This window comes from Sminthopsis crassicaudata, chromosome 6 (assembly GCF_048593235.1).
Source record: "Sminthopsis crassicaudata isolate SCR6 chromosome 6, ASM4859323v1, whole genome shotgun sequence".
Lineage (NCBI taxonomy): Eukaryota > Metazoa > Chordata > Mammalia > Dasyuromorphia > Dasyuridae > Sminthopsis > Sminthopsis crassicaudata.
Window position 1 is genome coordinate 106,595,651 of NC_133622.1, and position 17,564 is coordinate 106,613,214.

The 17,564-nt window shown below is 33.5% G+C and overlaps 1 protein-coding gene across 3 annotated transcripts in view; it reads right to left on the reverse strand.

The window, feature by feature from the left end:
* PDLIM3 (PDZ and LIM domain 3) overlaps positions 1-17,564 on the reverse strand; it is a 46,909-nt gene that overhangs the window by 9,477 nt on the left and 19,868 nt on the right. Inside the window, exons 4-5 of one of the 3 annotated variants that reach the window (XM_074272687.1) lie at positions 7,166-7,233; positions 905-1,168 (exon numbers count right to left, since the gene is read on the reverse strand). In XM_074272687.1, the coding sequence (XP_074128788.1) occupies positions 905-1,168; positions 7,166-7,233 (332 nt within the window). Of the gene's footprint in view, positions 1-904; positions 1,169-7,165; positions 7,234-7,641; positions 7,830-17,564 lie in introns of all 3 variants that reach the window. The other 2 variants (XM_074272689.1, XM_074272690.1) reach the window with 2 other exon arrangements.

The window sequence follows — 17,564 nt, forward strand, 5'->3', positions numbered from 1 at the left end:
TGTGGCTATTAAAGAAGTGATTGGTTTTCCTACTATCTAGTTCTGATGCAAATCAATATGTTTGCTGCCTCTCTGAAGTTATCCTTGAAGAAAAGTGACTCTATTCATCTATGGCATCATGGCCTTATCCAAATCCCAAGACTATATAGCTCATATGGCTATCACAAAATAATTACAACCCTTTGTGACAGAATAATTATGTGCCAAAGAATATTAATTAATATTTTAGGTTTGTAATCTCAGGGCTGTTAGGAAAAAAAATTAAGTATATTTAATTTTACAGGTTTTCAAAAAAAATTCTTCTGATAACTTTCTAAAATTTTTTTTATATTGGATCTATATTTTACAGTAATATGGTTTGTATTTTTTGAATATTCACACTTTGGACGACTCATACCCATGACAATGTTATTTAGAATCCTGTTTGTAAATATTTCTGTGACAAGCAAAAATGAGAAAAAAAATACAGCATTGATGATTGTTTCAAGAAAGCTTTGCTAGCTGTAGACTTTAAAAAAAATTATGCCTTTCATTGATTACAATATTCTGTAAAATGACCAAATTCTAGTCTGATTAGGGTCACTTGCCATTAGAAACAGCAGCATCCTATAAAGGCAATGAGGCTATTATCTAGAAAAATATTGTCAAAGGATTTTATTTTGAAACAGTCAAAAAGCTCGTAACTAAAAAGCCAGGCAACCGGTACAGGGGTAGTAAGCAGGGCATTGTATTGACTCTGATTGTCTTTCACTCATTGGCTTTATCTTTATTACTTCTCACAATTATCTTTCAATTTGGGGAAACTCCTACAAGTCAATGTGAAAACACATCATCACATATGACATCCTTCATGCATTTTAGTCAGTGTGCATGCAGCCAATCAATCCATGCAGCCAGTGATTACCTCATTGGGGGTGTTTCCCCCAGGGCTGTAGAAACCTGACCCTGCAGGGTTTCCATAATATTGTCATCTGAGTACAATTGCATAGGTGTATTAAATTGAGCATGAACAATCTTCACACCTGGAAGTTCCATTTCCAAGGGAATGTTAGGGGCCATCTTGGTAGCAACTTTCAAGTCACCTGGGCAAATAGTGCTAACAGTACTGATAGAAGAAGGGGTGCTACGTCCGCTGCCACAATCAATGCCGGAGGGAGTGCTGCATCCACTGTGTTAATAGTAACGTTATAGAAAGGTGACCCAGAAAATTAGAGTATACAGACACAAGGTAGAAGAAAGAACATAAACAAAGACGTTAAACAGAATTGAAAAAAGAATGGAAGAAGTGAATTACAGCAAAAACAGGAAAGCAAAAGAATATTGATTCCAGTCCAATCTGAATTTTTTTCTTAAAGGACAGGAACAATAAAAGGAATAATGGGAAAAAACCTAAAACTAAGGTTTTAATTTGACTGAAAACTGCAAATAAATTAAATCAGAGGAAACTACTATCACTTCTTTTTACACTGCTTTGCTATGGCATGTGTTGGTTGAAAATTCCAGGAATTTAGGCGAATTTTTTTTTTGGGGGGGGAAATAGAATGGAAGTGCAGACCTGGGATTTCTTCAGTTTGAGGCATTTCCAGTGTGGCAATTCCTTTCATTGATGAGATCGTTCTCATCTGTGAATTATGGGCTTAGAAAATTAACTGGCACTGAGAGGTTATAACTTGCCCACGTTCACAGAATTAGTATATGTCAGAAGCAGAATTTGAACCTAGATTTTCTGAACAAAGTTCTCAAAAAGAAGTGCACAATTCTATTCAGTGAAAAGACTAAGCAAAAGCAACAGAAATAAATGGCATCAAACTGCTCTTTCCATTTAGGATGAATATTTTAAATGATCCTTTGATGAAAATTAAACTAAAGAGGGATTATGAACTAGCATTCTTTTAGGCTGGGCATTCTTTTGCAATTCTGAATTGCCACACTTAAAGAAAAAATAAATAATCTTTCACAAATGGTTACTAAGCATAGTACACAAGAAAATCTGTTTAAATATTTTGTATTTTCATCGGTGATTAAAAAAAGGAAAAGAAAAGAAAGTTTGGACCCCAGTTGGGCAAATCTCTGATGCAATTAAGTTGTTAATGGTTGAATTTTAAGATGTTCTAAAAAAAGATATTTTTAAAATCTTCTGTCTCTGGTAGAGCTATATTTTTAAATTTGCCAAATATAGTTTTGCTTGCTGTTATTTTACAATTTTAGGTCCTCTAAAGAAGGGCAATGTCAGCAATTTTGTAACAATACAATTTTGTTTGGTGGTCCTTTGCATTTTTAAAAAGGTGTTTAAACAAAAACTTAATGTATCAATAGCTTAAGCCTCATGTCTCAACAAACATAACTGTGTTTAAGAAATTACCCTGAAGAACCTTTAGAAAAATCAGATAACTGGCTAAATTCACCAAGTTTCATGTAGATGGTCAATTTTATAACTTCAGACTATGCCTTTAATTCAAAAGCTACTTCTGCCAATTTTAACATTTTGCAGTTACTTTCTAAGCATTAGGGACTTGTGTAGAAGAAACTTTCTATTCCTTCAGAATGCCAGCAAGTTCCTCCTATGTTCTAACTTCTAACAAAAGGCCAAAAGGTCCAGTCTGAATGATCCATACTTTCCTTTTCCATGTCTGGAGTACCATGCGTGAATTTTGGGAAGATGTAACATGAGATATTAACATCCTAAACCGCAGAAATAATTTGAAGGCTTTTCTACTGAAGCTACAGAGTCATTTCATAGATAGAGTCTTACCATCAGAATCAGAAGGTTTAGTTTTGGTAGAGGCTTTAAAGAGATTAGGCAAGTAACTCCAAGGGAAGTAAAGCAATTTGCTCAGGGTCACAGTGGTAGTAAGTAATACAACCCAAATTTTAAATTCAGGTCTTCTAATTAAAAAATATAATTTTTTTGCCATGATATCACATTTTTGAGAACTCATATCATAGAATCATAAATTTAAAGCTAGAAGGAACCTTAAAAGCCATTTAGTTCAATTTCCTCCTTTTTCAACTGAAGGACTAGAGCAGAGAGAGGTTACATGACCACTTGGATGTTGACAGTCAGAATTTGAACCCAGAGCCTCTGACTCCCAATATAGTATTTTGAACTGTGCTGAGTGGTTTCCTTTATACATGTACTCCCTCCCCCACCCTGATATTTATACAGGATAATATAATTTCAAACAAAACATATCTCACAAACAAATGCATATTAGCTATTAACTCAATTTCCATTCAGTTGAAAACAAGGAGCCAATGCCACATCCAGTCAATAATTAATCAACATTTATTAGTCATCTACTATGTGCCAGATTGTGAGCTAAGCATTGGTTGTTCTCCAGAGCCAGGTAATAAGTGAGACAATAAGTCAGCCCAAACCTGCATACTGCTGGCAGAAAGCAAAATGACAGATGATTTTTGAAAGAAAGCATTGATGAGTACATTTTATGAGGGAAAAGATCCTACTGAAGGATTTTTATAACATAATTATATGATAAAAAGAAATCTATTTCTTTTTATTTAGAGATATAGCAATGAACAGTATAGTTTTAATATAAGTATTTTTATAGCTTAATGAAATGCATGTCTTAAGTATCTCACAATCAATATTCTCCCAGGAACTATATTAGAAGCTTTGATATCTCTAATCTCTCTAGAACTATTAGGTTACTGCTTAATCTCAGCCAACAAACCATAAACTGCAAAAGATATGTTCAGGCTCATTTGATAAATGTTGATAATTTGGAAACTTAATTTAGATTTGTTCATTCTATAAAAATGTTAAATTTTTGTAGTAGAATGAGGTGTGTTGGAGGTGGGGTTCATAGAATGAGGTTTTAGGTTCAGTTATAATATTAGTTGTGTAACTTTAAGGAAGTCATTTAAATGCTCTATGCCTCAGTTTTCTTATCTGTAAAAAGAGGATAATTATATTTTTGAAAGCATCAATAATATGGTAATTAATATTAACAGAGAGGTGGTATGGCATAGTGGATGGATAAGCTAGTCTTGTCTGTAACATATACTGGTTGAGTGACCTTGAATGGACAAGTCATTCCAGACAATTTTCTAAGGATATGAGTTGTGGAACACTTGTTGATCTACATTGGGAAGGAAGATTTCCTGTCTGATCCTTCCTTTTATTGTTAAAATCACAGGTGCTATGCAAAAAATTATAATTAATAATAATCATAATTCTTAAGTGTTTCTCATGAGCAAGATAATGTACTACAATATGAAGAAACATATAATATAAATAATTTGGGGATTATAAATATAAATAAATTGGTAATCTTGATCTCAATTTTCTCTTCTTTGTAGCTTAAATTAGAAAGACAACAACTAATTCTTTCATTTATTCTATATAGGGACAGCTTAAAACTAGGTTAACAAAACTGTTGATGAAAGTGATAGACCTGCCCCCAAACCCAACTGGTTCTCTGTACCCAGGGCTGTCTCAATACTGAATAGATAATAGGACCGGTAATGCTTACCTCCTACAACCTGAGTTGGCTTGCTAGAGGAACTGGGGTAGATTTTCTACGTGGTCTGCTTTGGTCAGGCTGTGTTTGACTTGCCATCATAGAGTGAAACCGTAGCTTATGAAATTGTTAGCTAAGGCTAGTTGAACCAGTTGCTTTTAACCCTGGGAAGCTCTGGCTGTAAACAGTGAATAACTATACTTTTGCCAAGAGTACTTTGGAATGATAGCTCTGTTAGCTTCTTATAAACTGAAAAGGCTGTGAAGGATCTTTAAAATCATAGCTACATGAACCAAACAATCTAGGAAATGAACAGATATATTCCAAAATTTATGGCTTTTCAAAGACTATCCTCCAATGTATCTCTCCATTTTCATTTCTGCCTTCAAATTTTAACTAAAATTCCACCTATTACAAGAAGCCTTTCCAGATCCCTTGTTAATGTCAGCACCTTCCTCTGTTAATTCCAATCTATCATATACATAGCTTATTTCCACATAAACCATTACATTGAGAGCTTCTCTAAAGCTGGGACTATTTTTTTGCCTTTCTTTGTATCCCAGCACCATGGTTGGCACATAATAGGTGCTTAATTTATTGCCTGATTGATTTATATGAGGTGATTTGGAGATGGAATAGGTATCAGGCTGATAATTCACTAGATATAGGTGTGCTGCAAATTTTGCCAACCAACTAGAGTTGTTGCAACTTATTGAAAAGTCTTTCAGACAAATAACTTTGAAAAATTAAATATCACCTTAGAAATTCAGCATTGTGATCATGAGAAAAATCACTTAATTTTCCTGACCTTCAATTTTATCACCTGTAAAATAGTATAATAATTCCAGCAATATCTGCTTCATAGAATTGTTATAAAAATTGGATGAACTTCAATTTATAAAGTAATATAAATACCAGATATTACATGATATTAAAATTATAACATTATTAATAATTCTTACCATTAATTAAATAGTATAATGTTAACATTTTATAATAACTGTTTTTCATAGTATAGTATATAAATATGTTAAATTATTGATATATAACAGTTAAAGTATTACTTTATATCAAATTTTAATTTGTCATATTAGTTTATGCTATTACCTATACTATATTTGTATCTTTAGTATATGCTATGGAAATTTAATGTCTAGGTAACGGCAAAAATCGTGAAACCATAAGAAATAGCAAAATACAAGGGACTCTATTATAGACACAGTGAAATATATATATATATATATATATATATATATATATATATATATATACACAATAAAATTAGTGACGGATAAGATATTTGAGAATGACAACCTTGTAGTTGTAGAAATACAAGAATGTAAAATTTATATAATTACAGACATGTTTAATATAAAATGCGAAATGGGGCTATGTGTATCTATGATGAAATTTTTTGAGTGTATTACCTTCATAAAGCTAAATGTGCATACATATTTAAATAAGTGCATGACATATTAAATAAGTGCATGACAACTATAGTAAAGTTATGTTTCCTTTTAATAGGCAATCAGCAATGCTACCTAAAAAATTCCAAAAAATTAATCTTGACAAGTAAATTAAGGAAATTCATGAGATCATAAACTGATAGTTAATAATAATTACCATATGGGGCTTTAAAGTTTCCAAAGCACTTTATAAATATTATCTCAGTTTATATTCACAACAGTCTTGTTTAATTACATGTGATTATCCCCATTTTGCAGATCAGCTACAAAGTTTCCATGGTATTATGGAACCAGTTAAGACTATCTCAGTGCTATTTATTTCTGGTTGCTTGATAAAGCAACTAAGAGAAAAGAGACTAGATCATGAAAGTCACTGATATCCCTATACTTCTTAAGTTCTTAACACAAAGAACTGGTGGTTTCTATTTTGGGTGTAATTTGAAAAGACTCTTATCAATTGTAAACATTCCATTTCCCTCTTTAGAGAACTCTGTGAAGGCATTCAGCTAGTCTAAGGTGAAAATTACTCTATCACCCACTTTAGCCCAACCCATTATCCAAATAATTTCCATGTTCCTTTTCTTGAGCCACTTCTACCATTCCCCTTTTGGGCTCAACACTAATATACATGTACTGAAATGTGAAAAATATTACGGATGCTTAGATGATCTAGAAAAATGCAAATTGCTTTTTAAAACAGGGATTAGAGCTTCTAGTAGGGCCTCTCCAAAGGTATATGTGCCTAAAGATAGGAGTGATATGGTTAGATAGTGTGGAAATTGGTAGAATTATATTTATGATGATACAAAAGTCCTTCTTACTGTGTACTACCTGGCTTTCTTACAATTTTCAAAGATGTTTCCCTTTTCATTTTTGGCTAGACTTTTCTGCCCAGTATCATGCATATTGTATGACTCAGAAGGTCAAAGTATTTTGGATATGGTCTCCAAATGTGCAAGCTCCAAATTTTTAGTTAAAAATATCTGTGTTGATAGCTGAAAATTTCACAGCTCCATAAATATCAGTATTTACTTTTGAAAAGGGAGGTTATTTCTATGCTAATTTTTGAAGCATTTTCCTCTTTAAATAAACTTTAAAAGTGAGCCCATGTCACTCAAAGACAATGTCAGAAAGCCTAAAATCACACTTCTCAGTAATTAGTAAGAATTGGTTAAAACAAGCATGCATTCCCTAGTGCACACTGGTAAAGCTTATGACCTGCTTCGGCCTGGGAGAATGAAAGATTTGGGCCGAATGTTGTGCTTGTGTTCGAAGTAGTTCATGTCCTGTAAAAACAAAGGATTAAAAAACAACCCCACAGATTAATTTTAAGATACAATCAAATGAACTCAAATTATATTTATTTTTTCCCAAATTGGATGCTGGAGATACCTATATGCTTTTAAAATTATAAATACTAAAGAAAAGTCGTGAAATTTCTATGACTATGGGAAGGATGATGGTCTAATTACCATATTTTCATCATGTCCAGATGTTCAGATGTATGTATGCTTTCGGTACCTGAACAATAGAGTAGTGCTTTGGATGAATATCTATTCAAGTATCTGGTCTGATCTGAGTTTTCTAGGAAAACTCAGGGAAAAAAAAATGAACAAGAGCTGGACTTTTGGTGCAAACAGAACAGTAACATCAACATCAAAAACATAATGGACAGAAGCTAATTAAATACTTACTTTTGAGGTGAATTAGGAATAAGACCCCGAAGCTGTCCATGCAGTGCATCTTGAATATTGCCTGAAGAATAGAGCCCAATTGGCGAATTATAGGAGGAGCTCACTACCTGCCTTTTGTCATCGATATTTGCTGCGGCAACAAAAGGCTGTGCCTTTCTGTTGTGAGCGGTACCAATAGGCTTGAATTCCTATATGTGTTGGGCAGACAAAATACACAGAGCCACAAATACATAAAGAAGCTGTTAATGTGCAAAAATTGATAGCCCCATGCTTGTTAATCTTGGTATCTTTAATATTTACTATACCGTTTGTGGACTGATTCAAGAAGAAGCAAGTAAGCATCAAAAAATTGTGTGATTTTCCCATAAAATTTTACCTAGTAAATGGAAAAATCCAGTGTCATCTAATATCTAGTGTCATCTAGATACCTAATGGCAAGAGGACAAAGGAAGTGACATGGATACAAAAATCATCCAAATGCTGTTATCTGTTAGCACTATGTGGACTTCTTTCATGTGTACAATTCTTTTTTTATTATTTGTTTTCATTGTTCTCTCTCTCTCTCTCTCTCTCTCTCTCTCTCTCTCTCTCTCTCTCTCTCTCTCTCTCTCTCTATTAGGTTAAATGACACACAGCTAGTAAGTGACTAGTATATGAGATCATATTTAAACTCAATTCCTCCTGACACCAGGACCATTGCTCTATCTACTGAGCACCTTAGTAGCCCTCAAATGTAAAGTTCTAAGGAAATTATATGGCAAGAGTTTGTTGTCAGAAAGGCAATCTGGATTTGATACAATAATTATCCTATACAAAAAAAATCCAGTATCAAGACATTTAACTAATGGAAAATCAATTGGCAGAATTTTAAGTATCATTTTTAAATCAGTTGAGGCAGGAGAAAAATTGTTACATTTAAAGTCTGATGTCTCCTAAGGCAGGTCAACTCTGGGTCTCAGTTTCCTCATTTATATAAAGAATTGGACCTACTAATGCCTTTTCTAGCTCTAGCTTTCTGATTCTATAAACTGTAATTAATTATGGACCATTTAAACTAAGGGTTTTATTCTGATTCAGAATAATTGGTATTTCCTCTAGTAAGTCTAAATTTGAGGGGGGAAGAGGGAAGGTGGAAAGTTTGAATTAACGTCTCCACAAAAGCTCTCTGCTCTTAAGTCTATTGAAGTTAGTTGCTTGTACTACCTTTTTGAAGCTGCTTTGTTTTGGCTCTAGCCTTGGAAGATTTTTTTTTTTTTTGAGAAATATTGCACATCTCTTGTAGCACCTGAAGGGCTGTGTATCAGAGAGAGCAATTTCCCACAATGTACCAGTCTCTAAAGAAACAAACAAACAAAAAAAGATGAGTCTTGCTTTGATAATTCCATAATTGGAGTTTGAGTCAGAATCATTTCCTCAAAGAAGTAGTGTGATTTGTGGGGATTTATTCTTTTTTTCCTTCTAGAGCCATGTTGTTGTTATTTTCCTTCAAAGTAGAAGGAAATCATTAAAGCTTACAGGAATGTTGTAATGGATGGGGGCCAGTTCCCATGACTAAATCTTCCCATTCTGGCACAATTAACAAGATAAATTTTTATTAAAATATTTTCATTCATATATTTTAAATGGACAGTAACTATCTACTTTTGTGCTGATTTTATATTGCAAAGTGTTGCAGAAGTCTGCCAAATGTTTGAAAAAAAATATTAATCCAAAGCATACATCTTTGTCCCATGACAAGATGGGAGAAAAAGCACTTTGCTGTTAAATTAAGCTACGGTGAAACTTTTAGCAAGTTCCATTCTTTCTCTTGCTGTAGGAAGTTCTGAAATTTCTCTGACTCTCGGATAGTTGTAGGTGGGATGGTGACTATCTAAGAGGTTCCCTTCCCTGGACTTAATTGTGTTCTGAAAATACCATAGATATAACTCTGAAAAGAGGGACAGGAACAGAGTTGGGAGGTACCTTCTTCTGGCTATTTCTAAATAATACGTGCATGCCTTTGACAATATACTTTTTGTATCTTTAGGAGGCCAGTTGGAAGATGTTTTATCTAGTAACTAATTTAAAACTTAAACATCTCTGTGCCTTGGAATGGACTATTTTTTGCCTCAACTTCTTCTTCCTAGCATCTAGTATGGTGACTTGAACTTTTTGTTTGTTTGTTTGGTCTGTACTTGTTAATTCACCTGTGCTTCCTCTACCAGTGGAGACTGGTAACTGTGAGGCCATTGAGGTTAGGTGACTTGTCCAGAGTCATAGGGTCACTTTTTTTCTCTTATGCTAAGGCTAAATCCTTATCAATCATGCCATGATGTCACTACATTAAATCATTAATGCAGACGAATAACTAGATGGAGCTTAAGATAGATTCTGAATCTTAACATCTCTAGTATAATGGCATACAATTTTTTTAATACATGCATCTTCAAAAGACTTATCTTTTACTCTGCTCATGTAAGAGGCACTGTGGCATGGTAAATAGAATATGGGACTTGGAATCATGAAGATTCAGGTTCAAATCCTGCCTCAGACATTGCATTACCTGGCCAATCATTTAACTTCTGTGCCTTATTGTCTTTAGCTATAAAAAAAAGGGAGGTAGGCTTGATGGCTTTTAACTTCTTTTCCAACTCTAAATTTTTGATCTATATATAGGCATTCGTCACATTTTAATCCTCACCAACTCATGGAACTGCATTGATTATTAAGAAAAAAATGAAATTCACAGTACACATTTTGGCTGTAGAACCATGGGTTTAATCGCTCCATATTATTCTCTAAGATTTGCTTGATTGAAAATTTGCTTACATCCATCTAGGAGAGTATTTACTCCCTGGGAACCTTCTTCCACCACCCTCCCCCAACCTCCCAATGAAATCATAACTCATAGGGTAATAGATTCAGAGTTAGAAGAGACCTCAGATACCATCTGTTCTCATACCCTCACTCTATTGATGAAAAAATTAAAGCTCAGAGAGATCACTAAGGAAGTGAGAGGTAGGATTTAAATTCAGATGCTTTGATTCTAGAGTCTTCTACAGACAAGACTCTTCCTTTCCATTGTACCACCCCACTTCTAGATAAAATATTTTTTAAAAATCACAGATAGATGTATAATTTTTGAAGTGAAGACTCTAAAATAAAGGTCTGGGAATTAATGACAAATAATTAAAATTAAAGATTAATTTTATAATTATACAAGTGCTTGGACCTGTGACCTCACTAATATGAAAACTCTTTTTACTAATGTACATTTGCAATCCTCTGTAACTTGAGGTCTTATAAGTTTCCAGGCAACTGAGATATAACTGACTCACCTATGAACAGCTAGCCCATATTAGGTGGAGTATTTGAACCTAGGCCTTTCTGATTCCAAGGTTATCCCTCTTGTTAGTATGCCAAACTGATTAATAAAAATGATTAAAGGTTGGACAATATGAACTGTTTCATATGGAAAGAACATTGGACTTGTAACACAAGAAGCAACTTAATAGCTTGTGTGATATTGGCCAAATCATTTAATCTTTTAGGACTTCATTTCCTCATCTGTAAGATAGAATTAGACATGATCATCTTTTGGTTCCTTGTAATGCTACCAGTAGATAATTTTAGAAGCCACCTAAGGAGAGTCAAACCAGGGTACAGAAATTAGCTAGCCTCAGACTGGCTCTCTGAGAATAACCATTTCATGTATATATATTTTCATATACATATATATATATATATATATATATATATATATATATATATATATATATATATATATTGCAAAGGGCTAATATAAAGAAATTGTATAGTCAGTCATTTTTCTACTTATGCCTTTAAATTTATGAAACAATTTGTACTTGAAACATCAGTGTTTAAAATTAGATATTTACTGAGAAGAAGTAACTATTTACTGAAAAGAAATATTTAAATAATATTGCTTCTTGAGAGAAGTAGGCTGGAATTATCCAAAGTGCATACTGAAGAGTCTAGATCACAGAAAACAGAATAATTTAGCATTGAAGTTCACAATTCTGATTACTTTTTACTTTATTGTTGACAAATAACTCACCATTAGATAAGGCTCCTAACAACTTAAGGAAGTGGGCACTAGTGTTAGTTTCATGTTACAGACGAAGAGAGTAAAAGTTGGAGATCTTAAGTGATCTGGATTTGAACTTGGATTTCTTCTATCTAAATCTAGCACTGTTTCTAACACTTTGTCTCTCATAACAAAAAGGCACACGAAAAAAGAAAAAAACCATTCTATAGTTAAATTAATTGTATAATGTTATAGTTAATTACCCTTTCTGCATACCTTTTGTTCTGAACACATTAGTAAAAACAAAATGTCAATAGCAAAACATACAGCAGGAAAAATAGTCCAGCTCTTGTGTTTGTCCAACCTAAACCAAAATTTTCAGGTTCTTATATTTCCTAGTAGCAACCCATGAGTTTTACTTTATTTTGGAATTTCCAAATATTAAGTGGTGAAACAAAAAGGAAAATGAATGGAATACCATCCATAACACCTTTTTTTTTTTTTTTAAACTCCCTGCACAAAGGACTTTTGGTGTGGGAGAAAACTAGCACTTTATTAACATCCTAGCACAAATTTGGCAGAAGACTCCTCCATTGTTCTTTACTTTTAATTGGAATGACCCAATAATTCCAACCCAAATAATTAGTTTGACTTAATGAATGTATGATGAAAATTGATTTGGTGATGAATACAACAGCATATTATAATTCTTAATGACAAATCTTAAACAACTAAACTAGAGAAGGCTGATAAAATGACTCAATGTTATGGAAACTACGTATATTTGGATGTTTGAGAATGTTCTCAAGCCATCTTCTCTCACCAATCTTTGGTGTGCAATGATGGGAACATAATTGTGAATGCTTGCACTATATATGTGCCTAAATTATCGCACCATTTCAATGAAAGATTCTTTTCTGCTAGACTTTTTCAGATTAATTGCTTCAGTTCTTCATTTCACTTTCCATGTATAAACTTGACTTTGTTTTTAATCCGTCTGTCAGTATATCAGTTAGCATTTATTAAGTACCTACTGTATATCTGGCAATATGTTAAGGAATCATCTAACAAATGAATAGGTTTCCCTCTTGATGCTGTTTAGTCTCCTGTCATTTGTTCTTGATCAAAATTAAGAATAGCGTTGGTGCCTGAAAATTGTCTTTCCTGTACTTGTGAATTAGGCATTCCAGATACTCAAATGACTTTTAACAGTGAGAACAATAATATTTGATTTAAGGACATGTAAATAAAAGGGAATGAGGAAAGAATTCTTTGGCTGTATTATTAATGTCTTGCCTTAGAAAATGAACATTAAATTATGTTTAAGAATTCCTAAATTATTAAAATTATGTTTAAGACTTTCTCACTAAGTAGGATATTGGATCATATAAGGTCTTCTTCAACTTCAAAATTTTGAGTCTACTTCAAATACATTTTTATCACTGATGTTAAGTATTGAGATATGTTTAACTTTACATTTCTCTAATTGGTGTAGGGTAATAATGCTATGAAAGAAAGATAATTAATACATTTCTTTATTTTAAATTTCATATTTTACTTGAGTCTCTTTACAATGGTAGGAAATCTATAGAGAAATAAGCTGAATCATATTAGGGTTATGTCTTGCCTTGTATAGTTATTATTTAGTTGTTTTCAGTCAAGTCTGACTGTGACCTCATTTGGAGTTTTCTTGGCAAAGATACTGGAATTGATTTGCCTTTTTCTTCTCCATCTCATTTTACAGATGAGGAAACTGAGGCAAACAAAGTTAAGTTACTTGCCCAGGGTCACATAGTTAATGTTTGAGGCTGCATTTGAACTCAGGTCCTCCTGACTCCAGGCCTTAGGCTCTATCCACTGCACCACCTAATAGCCCAATATTACACTGGCATTTTGATGATGGTATCCAAAGTCAGAATCATTCTTGGACAGTTTGAAATTACATGGTAGAACATTTTATGAACATTTTTGTTCACTTAAGAATTGAGAATTACATATGATTTGGCATGTTCAAAAATAGGCATTCATAGGTGTGTAGAAATTAAAGAATTCTCTGGGACTTTATATCTTTTGTACATACTCGAATGAATCTGGATCTCCTCAATTTGGATATTATCTCCAGTGATAGATAATGACTTATTCTTGATTGTCCATTGTTTTCCATGTGTTCCCATAAATTCACCACAAGGAGCCTTGTAAAATTGATGTTTGTACAATTGATTGAAAAACTCTTTTTACCCTAGTTGGCCTGAACATGATGAGGTCTGGAGAAGTTTAATTCTTTAGTGTTAGGTTTGTAGCAGTAGATAGGAAGGGAGCAGGAACATTTCAGTTATAAACATGTCAAAAACAAGACAGGTTTGGCTCTAATTGAAAGGAGGGCTGAATTCCTAGAACTTACAAAGCCCAGGGACTTGGACATCAGAGAAGACCTTTCTAGGTCTGGCCTATGTATGGGCTTTTTTTTTTTTTAATCTGGTAAGTGGAACCAAGCAAAGAGAAAACGGAATGCTTACTATGGAATCTCAGAGCCAAGAAGCTGTCACCTGCTTTATCTGTAGTGATAGATAGGACAAGAATGCAATTCATATTCTAGAATACAAGTACTTATTGTCTAGATGATGATGATGATTTTTTTAACCAGTGACAATAAGATTTAACAACCACTGATCCACACTATTTTGACTTCAAATATGTATCTTAAAAATTAATTGGCAACAAGGTCTATTTGACAAGAGCCTTAATTTGGAGATCCTGCTTTATTATTTACTATCACACAGTCTTAGGAAAGCAGCTGTTTGTCAGGTATGTCATGTAAAGCATGGTAAATTGATAAGACATTTTAAATAATAATTTGAATTCATTAAACAAATATTATTTGTCAAATATCTATAGTATGGAAGCAGTTTGACATAGTGTAAATAGCTTTAATTTTGAGGTCCAGTTTCAAAAGCTATCTTTGAAATTTAACTCCTTGTGGATATGATTTTATCCTCCCTGTTCCTCAGTTTCTTCATTAATAAAACGAGGAGTTTGGATTTCTACAAAGTGAGAGAGTCTAAAGGAACTGCAGGGGATCATCCAATTCAATCTTTCCCACATTGACATTCCTGACAGTGGTTGAACAACGTTTGCTTGAAGACTTCCAAAGAGGGGGTGTTCATCACCTCTTGAACTAGTTCACTTCACCCTTGTATTACTGTACTTTTTCAAAAGTTTTTCCTGAGATCAAGGCTTAATTTGCTCTCAGTTGTTCCTAGTTCTGCCTTCTGAGGTCAAACAGAACAAGTCTAGCCTGTTTTCTTCCACTGTGACAGTTCTTCAGACAACTAAAGAAAGCTATCATGTTACCTTTGAGTCTTCTCTTATCCTTAGACATTCCCAGTTCCTTCAACAATTTTTCTTTTGTCAGGGACTCAAGTTTTTCACCATCCTGGTTACTCTTCTCTCGATGCTTACCAATACTTCTTAAACCATTCTATGGTGCCCAGAACTGAGCATAACATTGTGGATGAAGTGTGAGTAGGATGGTATACAGTGAAATTTTTTCCTTTATTTTGAGAAGCTGGACCCTTCAAAGCAACTCAAGATTGTATTCATTTTTTTGGACTTTCTTTTTATGTTGCTAATACTTATTGCTCTTTCAGTCCATGAAAATCCCCAGAATTTTTCAGAAAAACTGTTTTCCATGAAGGCCTCTTCATCTTGTTCTAGTGGATGTGATTTTAGGTACCCAAGAGCCAATCAGTATCTAAGGAACTTTATTTATTCAATTCATTAGATTCATCCCAGTGCTCCAGCCTGTCAAGATTCATTTGGATTCTAGATGTTTCATCCAGTATGTTTCTTAGCTAGTTGCTTTGTTGCAACATTGATGACCCCATCTGTTATCAATGTCTTTATCCAAGTCATTGATAAAAATGTTAAACAGTACAAACCTAAGCACAGATTGAACAAAGTAGGCATTTAATCAATGTTTGTCTGATTGGTTGAAAAGTTTTATTCATTACAGTTGGCCTGAGCATGGAGAGACCTGGAGAAATTTTTATTTTTTAGGGGTAGGTTTGTGGCAGTGGTTGAAGAGGCAGCAGGAACATCTCAGGTATAACATGTCAAAAACAGGTCAAGGCTTACCTCAGTTAAAATGGAAAGCTCAATTTTAGGGTATACCAAATATACTTATTTGGGGAGGGTTACTCTTTTAGAGCTTTAACCATTAACAACTTATTTTTGGCTATAACTAAGACCAGCTAGGTAGTTCCCTAGAACAAAAAGTGTCAGCCCAAAAGCCAGGAAGAGTCATCTTTCTGGGTTCAAATCTGCCCTCAGACACTTTCTAGCTAGGTTTAAGTCTTAACCTTGTTTGTATCAGTTTCCTCATCTGTAAAATGAGCTGGCAAAGGACCATTCTGGTATTTTTGCCAAGAAAAATCCAAATGGGATCATAAGGAGTCACAAATGTCTGAAAACAACTGACTAGAGGGATTCAGTGGCCTCTAAGTTCCCTCGTAGCCCTAAATCTATGATAGTGTAAATGTTCAACATACAAAACTGAATAAATGTATTAGAAATTTATTTAGCACAATGTAACATACTACACACTTAAGAATTTCACCAAATTATTCATAGGTCACATAACTTAAATAAGTCAGAGATACTTAAATGAGAGACTTAAAATGTGACCAAGACTAGAAAATCAAGAGAACTTATTTCTACACACTGTTAAACTGCTCATAATAACCTTCATATTCAATACTGACATAAGTTTATTTATCAAAGGTTAGTTCATTTGTATAGCTCATTTAGAAAAGACTCTTTGTTGCCTAACAAAAGTATGGAGGAAAAAAATCAATGTAGAATAATAGTTCAATTTTTCCTAGAGACCTATTCTAGTTAAACAAACAACATCCCTGATTTTTTGAGGTGTAATGGGGAGAGGGATAGAGCATTTCAAGGCCAAAATTATACCCTGATCAAATTTCTTGTTAGCCCTTTTATTGTTAAGCCTAAAAGTAAAGGTTTAACAGACATTTTAGGCCCCTTATTGAGACTAGTCTCCTTAGTCCTCCAAAATTTCACAATACAAATTAACTTCTCTAATCTGGATGGCCAAGCCTGGCTTTTGCTTCTCAGCTAAAGAAAACTGAGGAAAAGAAAGCTATTTAGTTTTAAGAGACTTGCTCTGCAAAGAATGGAATGTTCTGATACATTGATTTTCTTTGTGGTAAAATACTTTTTTCCTAATTTAATTTTTTTTAACAGTCTGTGTAAACTCAGAACTCTGTATGATTTAGCAGATAGGTCTTATGAAATTTTCTGAAGCTCAGGTGAAATGAGTTTCTTAGTGTCATAGGGCTCTTAGATGAAAAGGTAGTTATTTGAACCCAACACTTCCTGTCTCTAAATTTAATAGAATAGTCTATATAATTTTTGAAAGTAATGTCTTTTGAGAGCATGTTTTTTTTTTAAGAAAAGAATATGCAATATTTAACCCCTTCTTTTTGACTTGAGAAGAGCTAGTTAAAAAAAAATCTTCTTTAATGTAGTTTGTACAAAATACTATAAATCTGATCTTAGGTGCTTACTAGCTGTGTGACCCTGGGAAAGTCATTTAACCCTATTTGCCTCAGTTTCCTCATCTATAAAAATTTGAAAGTAACTAGTCTAGGATATAGAGCTAATAATAAAAATAAGAACTAATGGAATAACTTCATAGGCTCTTTTTCCAGTTGTACCTTAAGATCAAGCAATAGCCAGGTATTGTTGGTATTCTTGGTTTTTCTTGCACAAATTGCTATAGTTATCTTTTTTGTTTGTTTGTTTAAAGTGATCCTGGCTTTCACTGAAGTAACTTTATAGTATCTTGGGACTTCTTTGCAATCAGCATATCATTCAC